Below are 14,280 nucleotides of genomic sequence, written 5' to 3'. Positions count from 1 at the left end.
ATATACCCATCTAAAAATGGTTTTATAGTGGATCTGTAATTTGGACCTTCTCTTTCGCCCCCTCACTGCGACCTGTTGTGTCTGGAGCCGTCGCTATACTTGGAATTTGCTATTTTAAAAGCACAAAACGGAAACGCGGCCTTATCAAACGCTTGGGTTACCGAGGTGCAAAAAGGTGTTTAAGTTCAATACACTGAAATTGTTGTTCGTTCGAATAAATCGATTTCTTGAATTTCACTATTGGAAAACAGTCAAGCTCCGATTGACGTCATTGCGAAATAAAGTGTTGAATCAAAGTGTAAATTTGGCTAATATATTCCACTCACGTCGAAAGAGTTTTGTTGCTGCCAGGCAATGTTACAATTGTAAAATTGTTCTTTCCGCCAAATTTTTATAAAATACCAACGTTTCGACACCTGTTCAAGTAATGGAATTCCACTGAGTGATGTTCCTTTGTTGTTTGCCTGTGATACTTTTTTTGCCTAAGGTTGCAACAATATTGTCCTGAAGAATATTTTAGGGGCAATCAGGAGCGTAACCAGAAAATTAAAAAGGGGGGTTCCTGAATTTTTAACTTAGGGAATTCCCCTATTTTTTATCTGGCGTTAATGAATAATGACGCCATAAAACAGTGACAGTATGACGTTACAGATTGATGATTGCAAAACGTGATAAAAAACTAATCAGAAACAGCCAAATACGTCCAGCAAAAGCGACCACGTGCGCCTTCGACAATCCTGTCAGGCGCCAGCAGCGAAACCACGGTGTGCACTGTGCAATCGTTAACTTCAGGCAAAAAAACAAACCAAGACCGTGAAATATGTGTTATTAATTGTGGTAGAATCACACGTTTTTCACCACCTGCAATACTAAACGAAGATCGTTTTTTCCGGGTGTTATTACCACGATTAGTGCAACATCTTCGCCGAGCTGTGTGCCAAGTCAGCTAAATTACAAGCTGCGGTTGAGGGGAAATAAGTTGTGTCTATTGCACACTTAGCACTTGGTCTTGGAATATGCTTAAAGAGCATAATTTTGCGTTAACCATCATTACTCAAAAATGGAGACTTTGGTCACCATTATACCTCCTTTTAAGAATCTGCTTCAGTTAAGCAAATGTTGATGTTACACCAACATTGGATATTAGCGCAGAGACCGAACAGAGAGGAACATAATGCGTATAACTCGACGTTTTTTAGCGAGAAAAAACTAAAGAAGGTTTGACTTTGTCAATTAGCGTTGTCAATTGTCTAATGCACACTTGCTAATCAGTCAACCTAAACACATAACGAAAGAGATAAACTATCCAGCCTTTACGGTCGACCAAACAAAAGATAACAACAAAAAGACGTTTTTCGCTCGATTTTGGTTTCTCATTAGATTAAGACACGTGGCCCACTTACTTCAAAAGCACGCCGCCTCGAACAGTTTGTAAAACCATGACAAAAACGAACAAAAACGATAAAAGAGTGTAAGAACTTGTTTGAGAAATATTTACTTTACGCATAACATTGCACGGTAAGCTATGCATTATGTAAACAAAATAACGTTGCTACTACCAGTAAAAATAGTCCTACTAGCAACATAACAGTAAACAAAGTAACTTTCGAACTTAATGACTGTTGAAATGTTTCAAACGATTAGACAAAGACCACCAGCACCACTTTGTCAGTTGTGCGATGTGATTTTAGATCGATATTTTTCAGTCAAGTATGCGGTTCAAATAATGAGGAAGCCGCAGTGCGTTTCCTTGGCGCTGTTTTTTTTTATTCTTGGCGTATTTAATGATTAACCAGCACTAACTTTCGCAAAATGTTTAGCATTGTTAGATTATGTTTGCGACAGATAAATGGATAGTTTTGGCGCGTAATATTAACAGCGTGGTTGAGCCAATACCTATACAATGTATAAGCCTTGGTTGAGCGTTGAGTAATTGTTAGTGACCCAAAGTTTTGAAGTGTGCGGTTCACTTGTTCTAAAATGAATCACCTAGATTTAGAGACACTTGTTTGCAACACTGTGCATTTTGATTTCGGTTAAATATATTTAGTTCAGGTTAAGCGATATTAACTGATGAGGATTAATAACCTTAGGCATGTTTTTACTTTAATTAGGTTCGTAATACTATTAAGTTATGCTAAATTTTATTTTTACCAACGATTGTCAGAAGACTTAAACTGGGATGAACCTGAATGCTTGACCGGGAGTAGGATGTTCAATACTTGACATTTTATTCCGTTACCGATGAACGGACTTATCTTACTGAAAGCCAGGCATTTTCCTATTGACTTAATTTGGCGTGTATTTAAAATGTTTTGTTTTTAAACACGGTTGACAACGTTGTAACTAATTTCAGCAGGTGCCAGCATTGCCGCGTATTTGTTGAAGCGAGATATATGAAAAGGTGGTTAAATTGCGGACAATCAAACTAAAAAAATTCGGCTCAAGAGCTATCAGCTTCTAAAAGAGTCAAATTATATTTAATTGTATTCATTCTACAGACAAATTAATTTGGAATCTGTATAATCTCAGCTAAATGTGGAAGGAAGAAAGGGGAAAAAAGGCAGTTAACCAGTGAAGCAGTTTTAGTTGTATGAGCGGTCACAAACTAAGCCGCTGATTTTCCAGGCCCAAGGGCATTGAAGCATAACGAGCACAAGGCCTACTTATTTTTTTGTAGGCTACCTATGCAGCAGCAAGATTCATTTGGATTGTTTGCTACAAAAGATTAAAAGGTTTAGGAATAAAAATGTCGTGTGTCTTTTGTTAAGTGACAAAGCTTTCATTTTCGAAGTAAATTTGCGGAGAGCTCAACAAAGTGTTATGTTTTTAAAATTCTATGTTTGAGTGTACTTGTATTTATTAAGATAGAGTTAGGAAACTTGTTGGTAGCGCAAGGATATCTACGATGCTGTGACAACATTTTAGAGACGGACAAGATTTGCTGTAAAACAAAAATTTACTTATCGCGAATACGTTGACCGAACCTTTATTTTTTGGAAGAATGTTCTCATATAACCCAAAATCAAGACGAAGAATAAATTGCTTTGACAAGCCTAATTGTATCAACAACTGGCAAACCAGTTCAAACAGCCATTGCACCTGGTTTAGCCTGCGCATAAATTTAGCATAAGTTATCCGAAATATGCTATAAAATGAGTTTATTCAACTTGTCAATGTAATTATTTTACGGTTACTTTTTTTTGTGGAATTGTGAATATATCTTATCCTACGTCATTTTAATGCCACGTGTGCTAAGTAGTAAAGAATATTTTTGACATAATTGATTTTTCAAGTTTGAGGAATTTTTTATTACTTTATAGATTATAACTTAGCCCCGATCGTAAAAACGTTTCAAGATCAATTCTACCGTTCATAACTTACACAACACATGGTTTATATTTCGCGAATTTAACTGGTAAACATGTATTAAATAGGTTGGGTCCAATCAGCTAGCTAGAGCTTATAGGCAAAAGATCATTGGCAGGGTTTGTGTTCACAGGCAAGGGGTGCCTTATGGCTTAAGCGGCACATTTGTCATATTCATCACAATCAGTAACAATAACACTTTGATAAGGCCTCAGTCTTTTGGAGGAAGAGTACTAATAGGCGTGTCCGAAATTCGTGCGGTTGAAGTGGCACGGTTACTGAGCGAGCCTGCGGCCACAGATAGAGGGGAGCGTACTGCGAATCTTTTTTGGTTGTTTTCTTCGTGTTTTGTTGTTGTTCGCTTTTATGATTGATTGGTTTCCGCTAATACACATGCCGGTGCAAATTGTTCAACGCTGCAGCATTGACGATTTTTAGTTTACCTTTCTCGTCCACATAGTGCTGGTGTTTGTTTTTAATGCTGCAATAAAAAGTACAAAGTCGTACATGCTTTGGAAGATGGCATGGATTATTCGGCAAGCTTTTACAATTGATAATGGTGTCTAATAAATATTAATATCACTCGATATTAAATAACGTTGGTCTCCTAAATGATTTCAGCACGACAATTAAAAATATTTCTGTGAATGTAATTTAGCATGTTGTTTGGCCTTGCAGCTATTAATAGGTTATCGTCTCTGCCTTGCACCGCAAAATAGACCAAGTTCTTCTAATTTGTTAACACAGTTTAAAAAATCCGCAGACTGTATTCAAGTTGATATTATTCTGCTCCAGTCTGTTTAGTCAAAATGAATAAAGTACCCCGGGTCGTAATAGTTGGTGCCGGCTACACAGGAGCATATCTTGGCCGTCTGCTGCAGAAGGAGTCGTTCTGTAAAGTCACTGTTGTAGACCCCAGAGACGCGATGATGCACTGCGTGGCTGCTTTGAGAAGCATTGTCGAACCGGGTGAGTTCCATACAAAGTTAAAACGTTGGTGTGGCGCGTAGAAAAACGGTTAGTTATGCGCTCCACACTCCTTTTTAAAGGAAACAGTTAAACTGCTGTATATCAGGCTGACTGATATTAAGATCTATTTTGCTTTTGACTAAAATTTTTTCATCTACCAAATTTACCGCAAAATGGTCGACCAAGTGATTTACTACTTCGCCAAAAGCACCATGTCTGCTGATTTGCAGGTTCTTTTACCGGTGAATGACATATAATGTATTAGATCAATCTGATAGTGAAGGCGCTGGCGCTCCCCACTAATGACTTTCTTCTCCTGTTTACTCAACACGTGTAGTATCGCGTTGTATCCCAAACCCCTTGTGTTTTCAAACTGGGCCTGGACGACAAAGGTAGGTCTAAACAAAACAAACTGTTCGACAGTCCTTAAGTTGTCGCCTACATTCCATTGAATCTTCTGAGACATCGAGGTGGCCTTAAAGTATCCACATCTAGTAAAACAGATAAAACTTGAAACAGTAATGACTGCATGATTTGTATGATACATCATGTTCATACTCGGCTAACGCTTTTTTGTTTGGTCTTTGCGTTAATTAATTTATATGTCAGTGGTGATTATACTATTACTAAAACGAAACATTTAGGCTGTACCGCTGTAGACCAGTGTTGTTTAAAGATGTGTGATAAAACCATGCACCGTATTCACTTTCAAGGTAAACCAAGGTAAAAAGCAATATGAAAATCATCTTTAAATGTGACACTACAAATAGACCCGTTTTGCGACACTTGATAAAACTCTATTTAACAACATTTATACACAATTGAGTATCCTGTACCAATATGTTTGCTTATCTAAACAACTCATAGAGAAACGAGTTTATATAAAAAAAATCAATTCTGATTGTTTTGTTTAATAAAGTTACTTTTACGTCAGTCATTTTTCCATTTTTACGTCAAAAAAACGGTAACTTTAGTTACAGACATGTTTATGGCGAAAATCCGGAAATTGTTGCTAATTATTGAAAAAACTTGATCTTATGGGACCTTCAGACTGCAGAAGGAATCGTTTTGTCAAGTTTTCGTGGGATTTAACGGAGTGTGATATGACACACTACTGCTGCTTAGAGATGCATACCGAACCTGGTTAATGTTTAAACGAAAAAGCGATCGCGACAGATTTTGACGCACTTAACACGACGTTTACACCAAGCAAGTTAAAAGACATGTAAAGATCTAATAGGGTAGAAGACTGCCTTAGCATCCAGGTTACTGTTTTCCACAATTTTCATTTTTTTAGACCACGCGTCGACAACCCTAAACTTTGAAAGAGCCACTTGGTTTCGTTGACTAAATATATATATATATATACTTCCTGCCAGAGGGGGTTCAGACCCCCCCTGTGGTAAGTGATATTATTGTTTTTTATGAGGGTTTAACTTACTGCCCGAAGCGGAAATTAAGCTAATGCGAATTCAAACGAAAAACGCCGTTTTTCGACTCTTGTGTGTACAAACGTTGATAAGCGTAGGATGTTTTTCTCTTTCGCCGTTTTTCGTTCAGGTTGACTGATTAGCAAGTGTGTATTCGACAATTTACAACGCTAAGTTAAATTTTCCTTTTTTTCTCGCTAAAAACGTGGAGTTGGCCACCGCCAATGTTCCTCTATATTCAACACTAAAAAGGTCCATGCAGATACTGACCGCGCTTCGCCAGTTATGAGCTGCAATCAACTTTAGCTTCTGGCAAATGCTTTGTCGCCATCTCGATGTAAATTTTTGCCTAAGATTTCATTACTGGCCGAGATTGCATGTTTTATGACGTCACCTTATTACGTATTTTGGTGCCGTCATTTTATAAAATTGCCCTAAATTCCGAGAGGAAAATTATTCCACTTTCGCTGATCAAACGTGAATTCGCTTAATATAATATTATGATATTTGCAATAGTTGATTTCGCAAACACCCAAACTTTAACGTATAGCGTGCAAACGGATTTTCAAATACTCAAATTCTACGTCCCAACCTTATCAGACTGTTTACTCAAACTTGAAGAAAGTCCGGAATCGGATAGTTAAACTCTTATTGGTGTAATTAGAATTTCTGAAGAACGTTTTCATTCCATATTCCAAGTTCCTGGAAGACTTTGTACAGCAAAGGGCAACTGCCATTCTAAAGGACGAAAAGCTTTTGCTGTTGGACAACGGTACAAGGGTAAATCATTTGATATTATCTAAATTACTGGTAGGATTCATGTTTAATATTCAACGTACCTCAAAGTTGGTTTTAAGTCCTAAAACATCGTTTTGTTTGGGGGTTTGTTGTTGTTCCTTATAAACCGAAAGCGTTGTTTTGTAAGGCAAAAAAACACATCAATTCATCTGGAAATAATAATCGTATTAATCAGTGCTTCACTAACCGTAATGAATGGCGTGGCTCAAGTTCTCTCGGGTAACTGTTTTTTTCAAAACACTTAATTATTTCATAAAGGATTAGTACATTTCCCCGAGGCGCAATTTTCTTTTTCATTTACTTAGATATAGACGTAAAACGTATAGTTTATAGAAATGGGTCTGGCACCCTTTCCTTGTTACGCCTTTGGAAATACCCTTATTTAAATATGCTGAAGCTTGGCGTTGCATAATTAGTGAGTTCATTCGTTGGTAAAACAAAAATAGATAATTTTTTTAGAAATATTGTTTTTGTTTTTTATCCCTAAATATAAAGCGACAACCGCAATTCCCTCAGTGACTCAGATAATTTGCAGGCTCGTCGAAGATTAAAAAGAAGATACAACAAAGAATTCATGTAGAACTTTCTAAGCAGAACAAGCATATTTTATTATTTTTTTAGATAAGTTATGACTACTTGGTTATAGCAAGCGGAACCAACAACCGTTTTCCCGGTAAAACTGGAGAGTTCGGAGACATCAACATGGAAGAAGCAAAAAAGCTCTACAGGAAACTAAACGAGGCCGTAAGTTATAAACTTGTGCAATTAACTACCAGTTGTAAAACAATACAACATTGAAATCAGTACACCTAAGCTTTAAAGCCATCGCAGAATTCACCGAATCTGTTGATCAATGATTGGAGCAGGACAGCTAAAAAACAACTATCCTGCAGTGAGGTTCGAACTCATGACCTCCGGTCATACCTGGACCGTCGCTATACCAACTAAGCTACACAAGCTGTAGGACTGAGTCGAGAAACAACCATACTCCAATGCTTGCCACAATATGTTAATACAAGCAACTTCGTATTGAAGGGGATCTGCAGTACAATAATTACTCAATGAAATATGCACAGTTGCACAAACATACGATCTAGCCCTTCTAAAGCTGCTTTTTGATCAAGGATTACGGCTTGCGTATCATTAGTACACAGAAAGCCATCGCCGACTCACCGAATCCACCCCCTCCATTAAGGAACCACGGAACGGTATTTCGAAAAACGAAAAAGGCCTTTCGCTCTACGGAGATTATGCGAAACCTAAGTTACTTTATTCGAGAGTAAAACTCGAATTTGTGGTTTCAATATCACAGCACAATTTTTGTGTAATTATTCGCCAGTTAAACGTTAAAAAACAACTTCGTTGATTTAAATTGAGTTTTCTGTCATTTATAATTTATATTATTGTTTAAAAACAAAATTATTCTATTTTTAAAAAGAAATCTAAAATGTAGTTTTTATTAATGGACCGACCGGAAGCAAAATTTAAGAGGAATAAAGGTTGAGCTCACTGATCTATCAAAAACAAAAATTGGGCTTTAAAGTTTAAATGATGTTTAAAAAGCATATACATTGGCTTTAAACAACCTACCACTCTAAGGTCGTTCCTCATATTATTTCAGCGATCACAGTTGTATATTTTTAAAGGTCAAAAAGTCGCAGAAGATCGTATGCGTCGGTGCCGGAGCCGTCGGAGTGGAAATTGCTGGCGAAATCAAGACTGATTTTCCTGACAAGGAGGTACTTTTGATTTTTATATGCGTGAGGCTAATAGTGTTGGTGATACAACTCTCTAATGCATGTTTTCTGCTCAACATGATGTTTTTACTCCAATGGTCCCTCCTGTGCTGAAACACCACCTACTAACTTAAATTCCAGCTACATGATGTTTCATTATTGATATCGACCGAAGGAAAACTTTTACACCAATCATTTAAAGCGTTTCAGTTTACTAATCTGTTTATCGCCGCAAAATGCAATTTTTCCCTTTTTATACAAGAAATTGTATCACTTATTTCTTTTTCTGCGGGCTATACAGAGAAGTTTTGCGTATTAGACTACTACCATCGGTGACCATCCATTATAAAACAATGGGTAACCTCGGTGGTTTATTTAACTCTTCCAGCTTTAAAATCAGTGGTCGTAAAGTTAACGCAACATTTGACCACATCTACTTGTCAGTTGAAATTCCATCATGATGACAGACTCGGCCTTACACAAACTTTTTGTCCAACAGGTCACTGTAATACAAGCGGGAAACACTGTTCTGTCGGCCAACGCTCCAGTCGATTTACAAACGGCTTTAAAAGTTAAAATGGCGGAAAGAGGCATCAACCTTCTTCTTGGTGCGTAATGCTCATTACCATTTTGAAACATAACGCATTTTGTTTGTGCTATTTTGCTGCCTTCCTTCTTACCTAATTAAAGTGCATCGCTAGGCCTTGTGTTATAAACCTTTCAAAGTTATTGGTTTTAGGTCAGTACTGTGATGTTAATTTTTTATTCGTTACCGGTACGTAGCTTACCAGCTTTGTGTGGATATTATATATATATATAATTTTTAAATCCTGTCAGGAGCAACAACTTCATTTAAATAATTTGAAAAAAATGACATCAAAATCGGCAATCGATTACTCACTCTGGCAACTACGTACCAGCAGAAAACTTCCATTGGTAACTAAACTGTTACCCATAACACAATCAACCCTGTTTCATTGGCATAAAAAAGCATAATCCAGTTTTCCGTTTTACCTTGCTGTTACATAGCAAGGAAGCAGATAAACCAAAGACCGAACCCAATCGTCCTTTTCCAGGAGACCGCGTCACGAATCTCGACGAACTAAAGTTGAACGAGCACGTCGACTGTCAACTTGTGCAAACCACGAGCGGCAAGGCAATAGAAGCGGACCTGGTAATTCCGTGTATCGGAACCAAGGTCTTGACCGGATTTTGCAAACCTGCATTGGGTAGGCCTAATCGAGTTGCATGTTGTTTCAATTTGCGAAAAAAATACCTAAAAACTGGGTCGCCATTACTCTTTACACCTGGGCGGTACACTATGACAGGGGTCCGCAAATACGGGGTCGCGACCCAAATTTGGGACGCGGGACCCTTAGGTTTGGGTCGCAAAAGCCTTAATGTATTTTATTAGCAGCCTATCTTTGGTAAGTTTTTAATTGTTTTCATTAGTACACTAAATTATACACAAGAGCCGTCTTACTTGAGCGCGACTAGCATTGTCACGCGAAATGTACACACTAAGCCCGTAAAATGTCGTGAGACTTTTGTTTGATCCAGGTGAGGGAAAAGAGCACTGGCAACCTAACACTATTTTTGGCCATTACCGAAACACCAAACTAATCTGCTTAGCTGGGTTGACTTCCTAGTATGTTTTTCCAAAAAACATTATTCTACTTTTTAGCCCATTTTTTTTAACCAAAGCGTCGTGAGCATGTTGCATTCTATTATTATTTTGTCTGATAATATTAACTTTTTGGCAAACATAAACTGCTTAACCAGGTTGTGTAGTTTTTCACAAACTTACACGATATAAACAAGCTATTATAAGACGCTTTACGCGAATCTTTATGTGGTTAATGCGTTTTCTATACAGCTGTGGGGCACTAACGTGATGTGGAAATCTATTTTTGTGTGGTCAAGCGCGTCGACCAACCTTTTAGATGAAAAGTTTTGCCAATAAAACCAGATGCAGACAATCTGGTTGCGCTTGACGCATTGAGTTAGGCTGGACAAGGCAGGGTTATTTAACGTTTTTGTGCTAAGATTTTGCGTCTTAGTTTAATTTTGTAACATCATGTCTTAAAATATATTGCCGCCCCAAAAATCCTTGAATCCGCGCCTTATAACGCTGAGTTTTCTGAAAGCATTGCGAGACGTCGGGCATTTTTAGTGAGTCGCGCCAAAAATCATTAAACCCCTTGCCAGTAATTATTGCAGTAAGCTAAGTAGCGGCCGGGGTTGGATGGGTTATGGTGGGAAGTTAATGGGGCTGCAACTAAAGGAACACATATTGGTTGCTATATTTGTCATACGAATGAGACATCACACGTAGTAAAACTCAAGACTTATATTCAGTTGTGTTACAGAACCCTTTTAAAATAAACATAACACAGACTTGTTCTAATTAAAAAAACACATGGTTTCTGTGTTGCTATTTATTAAAAACATCTCAAGAAGTATTTGGGTCGCGAGACCATGGTACTGGTAATTTTGGGTCGCGCCAAAAGTATTTGCGGGCCCCTGCACTATGATGCAGCATACTATATCAAATATTAATTTTCACTACCCAGTTGAAAAATCATTAGTCAGTTATAGGGATTACTTCAACACGTCGCTTGACTGGTCGATCGCGTCGAATATGCGTTACGTCAATAAAGTAGCTGTCCCATTCAAGCGGATCATTAAAGTGACCAATCGTCATCTGGCAAGCCTAATAAAGCGTTTTTTGACGTAACAAATTTACCTCAATCGTTGGCTTGGAATGCAATTAACGCTCAAAATGTTAAAAAAGTGTCCTTGTGACTTTCTATACCGAACCAGTCGATCGAGAGTCTCTAAAAAATAATTCAGTCGATCGTAATCAGACAAAGTTGGCTTCACCTGATCTAGTATTTTTGTATCTGCCAAACTAAAAGTTTATACATTTTGTGGGCTCTGGTTTAAAATTATCTTTTTTACTTCATGTCACTATAGAAAGCGCGATGGAAGCTGACGGTCGTATTCGTGTAAACGAGCGCCTCCTGGTGGAGGGTTGCGGCGATATCTTCGCGATCGGCGACGCAAACGCAGTCCGGGAAGAGAAGATGGCCTACACCGGCAAAAAGCATTCCGACTACTTGGCCGCCAACCTGAAAGCGATCATCGAAGGAAAAGAAGTTCCGGCGTTTGTGCCTTCAGGTAAAATTCGACCTTGCGTTAAATTTAAGTTGTACACTGACTTGCCTGGTTTTCAGTTTTAAATTGCCAGATTTTTGATTGGAGGAAACATGTCATCATGGTTATGTCAGTAACGATTTTGGCTAACGATTGTGAGCTATTTATTTAACAGCTGTATGGTTCCACGAAGAATACTAAGTCACGCAAATGCGCCTTTAGGATGAAAAGGTGCAACCAACTCGAGTAAATATATGAAAGTCCATATGAGATTTAATCCACCTGGATACGTCCCTGCACAACATGCAAAAAGCAATATAGTTTTTGTGTTGCAAAGTGATTAAATTGCGCTATATGTGTAGACACAAAACATAACAATTTGAGAATTCTGACTGCTATAAAATACAACACAGGTCAGGATAAAAATAAACATAAAATATGTCACAGTTGTGCCATGGATTAATACTGACCTAATCTGTATACCTTTCGTATACCTTTTGTCAGTTGCAAACCCAAGCTGTAATCCGATATACACTTAGTTATACAGTATACCCGGCTAAAGAACACTGATTTGGACGCTTAAGACAAATCCGGATCTCGTGATATTTTATCAAGGCTATAAACACCAGGATACATTTAGGTTGCCTTGACTTGAGGCAAAAATAATCGATTTATCGGTGCAGGATAAATAAATAAACCGACGTGTCAAGCATACCAACATTTATGAAGGTATAAATGCAAGTTTTACGATAAGGTCAGGCTTGATCATCTTTTCGGAAAAACGCATCGTTGTCTTATTAATTAACATGTTCCTAACCTGCATAATGGTAGAACGCCTAAGCTAAAATGTCGAAATATCGCTGTGAAATCGCGTGAAATGGACTGCTTAAACTGGAATATCAAATACTGCGTTTTTTTAAGAAATTGAAAAATGAAACTGTTGTACATCAGTATAGATATTTTCTGAATTTGCCTTTAAATAATCTCTTATCGTACAAAGTTTGGGGCTCTTGCTATGCAATATATCAAACTACCTTAGTTTGAAACTGCCTTTTCAGACAACTTTGAGATGATTGTGCCGGTGGGACGCAAAGGTGGTGTTGGCCTTTTCGGGGGTTACATGCTAGACGACGAGATGTGCCAGAAATACAAGTGTCACGATATGTACAGCACCAAGACCTGGGAAGAGCTGGGATTGAAGCTTCCGTCCTGAGTCTCGACCTTTTGGGTTTTAGAATTTGTATATATTGCTAATGTGTGATATAGGTTTCTTTCGACGCATCGCTTCAATCGATATATTTGTACAAAGATAAACTTCATTCAGCATAGACCTATTGACACTTTATATACGCTGCTAGATGAAATACCCAGCGCTGCCCAGATTAAATAGAGTTTCTAACCATATATGCAAATTAATTGCACCTGTAAATCTATACCTGAAATTTGCGTACTTAACCAATCAATTATGGTGTTGGTTCTTCATCACTATTGCATATTACGTTTTTCTCGGTTTGGTTTAATAAAAAGGAGGTAAAGCAAACGACATTCAACATATTGCCCTTAAACTGTCATAGAGATATACGTCCGGTAAATTGAAATTTAACATAAATGCCGAGTAAGTTTTCTAAAGCCACGTAATATAGGGCTTTTTAAAAAAACTAACAAACTAACCTGTGAATTTGCTGATTACGCTTTATAATTTACCTTCGCAAATGTGATGACTTTAAATTTAGTTTTTACGGTTACGCATTAGCTGCGTTCAACGTCAGACAAACCCGTAACCCGTTCGAAATATAAATTGCTTACTGTTTAAACTGCGACACTAAACGCGTTTCTTTGCAAATTCTACCTCAATTTTGCTTGGTTAAACATATTGCAAGTAGATGTAATCTCAAGTCTTTATTTGAAACGTTAATGCATGGCGCTCCACGTTTGGTAACAATAAATTTCACACTGTTGGCACAATAAGTGATGTTAAGAATTCGTCAGACCGCCAATAAATGTTAAAATATATTTTTAATATATTTTTTAAACATAACAGTTTTACTTATGCCTAAACGATGCACTATGTGACGCTTCACGTTCGGTAAATATAAATTTCATAACACGTGTTGTGTTTTTTTATTTCGCTGTTATCGGAGAACATGTAACCTACATTCTAAAACAGCAAAGGCGATTATTACCATTTTACTGTTAACCGCTGATTCTGTCTGAAAGGATTTAACTAAATGCTTTGTCGGCTGGCGCGGTGTTAAAGTTTGCTAAAGCCGCATGTTACAGCCGATAGTTTACAATTAAACATGCAACAAAATTTTCCAGGAGTGAGGGGCAATATGAGACAATTTAATTTCAGTACCTGTGATATTAATATGTAGGCTTACATACGATTTTATACCGTAAGAATTTATATACAAATCAAACTTAAGCACAGATAAAAATGTGCATTGCTTGATACACTGTCTTTTATCATTTTGTGGTGCGCGTGACCCAACAATTAAGGTTAAAATACGTAAAAAGTTCGCCCCAATGTCAATATCAGGGTAAGTTTGTCGGTAAATATGCCAAAAAAATCGCGTGGAGTCATACAAGAAAGACAAAAGATATTCACATGAAGCGCGAAAACAATTTCCTTTTAGGATTTAAAACAGATTAAAAATAGAGTTTGGCGGAGTCATGACTAAATCCGTCACTCGAAAAGGTTTTTACGCTACAACCAAACATTTAGAAACTCGACTTTGTCTTCGCTTGATTTAAGTGCACTTACTGTAAGTCGCTTTGTTTTTATATTATTTTACTTTTGTTACGTCTTTAAGGCAAAATAA

At 37.4% G+C, this 14,280-nt stretch overlaps 1 protein-coding gene across 1 annotated transcript; it reads left to right on the top strand.

The window, feature by feature from the left end:
* Nucleotides 1-3,834: 3,834 nt before the first annotated feature.
* Nucleotides 3,835-13,549, top strand: LOC146139720 (ferroptosis suppressor protein 1-like). Its single transcript, XM_083392135.1, has 8 exons — nt 3,835-4,338; nt 6,433-6,548; nt 7,188-7,310; nt 8,213-8,305; nt 8,802-8,910; nt 9,379-9,531; nt 11,279-11,482; nt 12,517-13,549. Exons 1-8 carry the CDS (start codon nt 4,179-4,181, stop codon nt 12,669-12,671), a joined length of 1,113 nt encoding a protein of 370 aa, XP_083248261.1. The 5' UTR covers nt 3,835-4,178; the 3' UTR covers nt 12,672-13,549.
* Nucleotides 13,550-14,280: the final 731 nt, after the last annotated feature.

Source organism: Ascidiella aspersa, chromosome 6, assembly GCF_963924565.1.
Source record: "Ascidiella aspersa chromosome 6, kaAscAspe10.2, whole genome shotgun sequence".
Taxonomy (NCBI): Eukaryota; Metazoa; Chordata; class Ascidiacea; order Phlebobranchia; family Ascidiidae; genus Ascidiella; species Ascidiella aspersa.
The sequence above is the reverse complement of the archived record's forward strand: the minus strand, read 5'-3'. Positions and strand labels throughout refer to the sequence as shown.

Excerpts from the sequence above, each read along its gene's own strand:
- LOC146139720 (XM_083392135.1), top strand. The coding sequence starts at position 4,179 with ATGAATAAAGTACCCCGGGTCGTAATAGTTGGTGCCGGCTACACAGGA. Across the intron at positions 7,311-8,212 it reads ACAGGAAACTAAACGAGGCC|GTCAAAAAGTCGCAGAAGAT; the intron begins GTAAGTTATAAA and ends ATATTTTTAAAG. Across the intron at positions 8,306-8,801 it reads CTGATTTTCCTGACAAGGAG|GTCACTGTAATACAAGCGGG; the intron begins GTACTTTTGATT and ends TTTGTCCAACAG.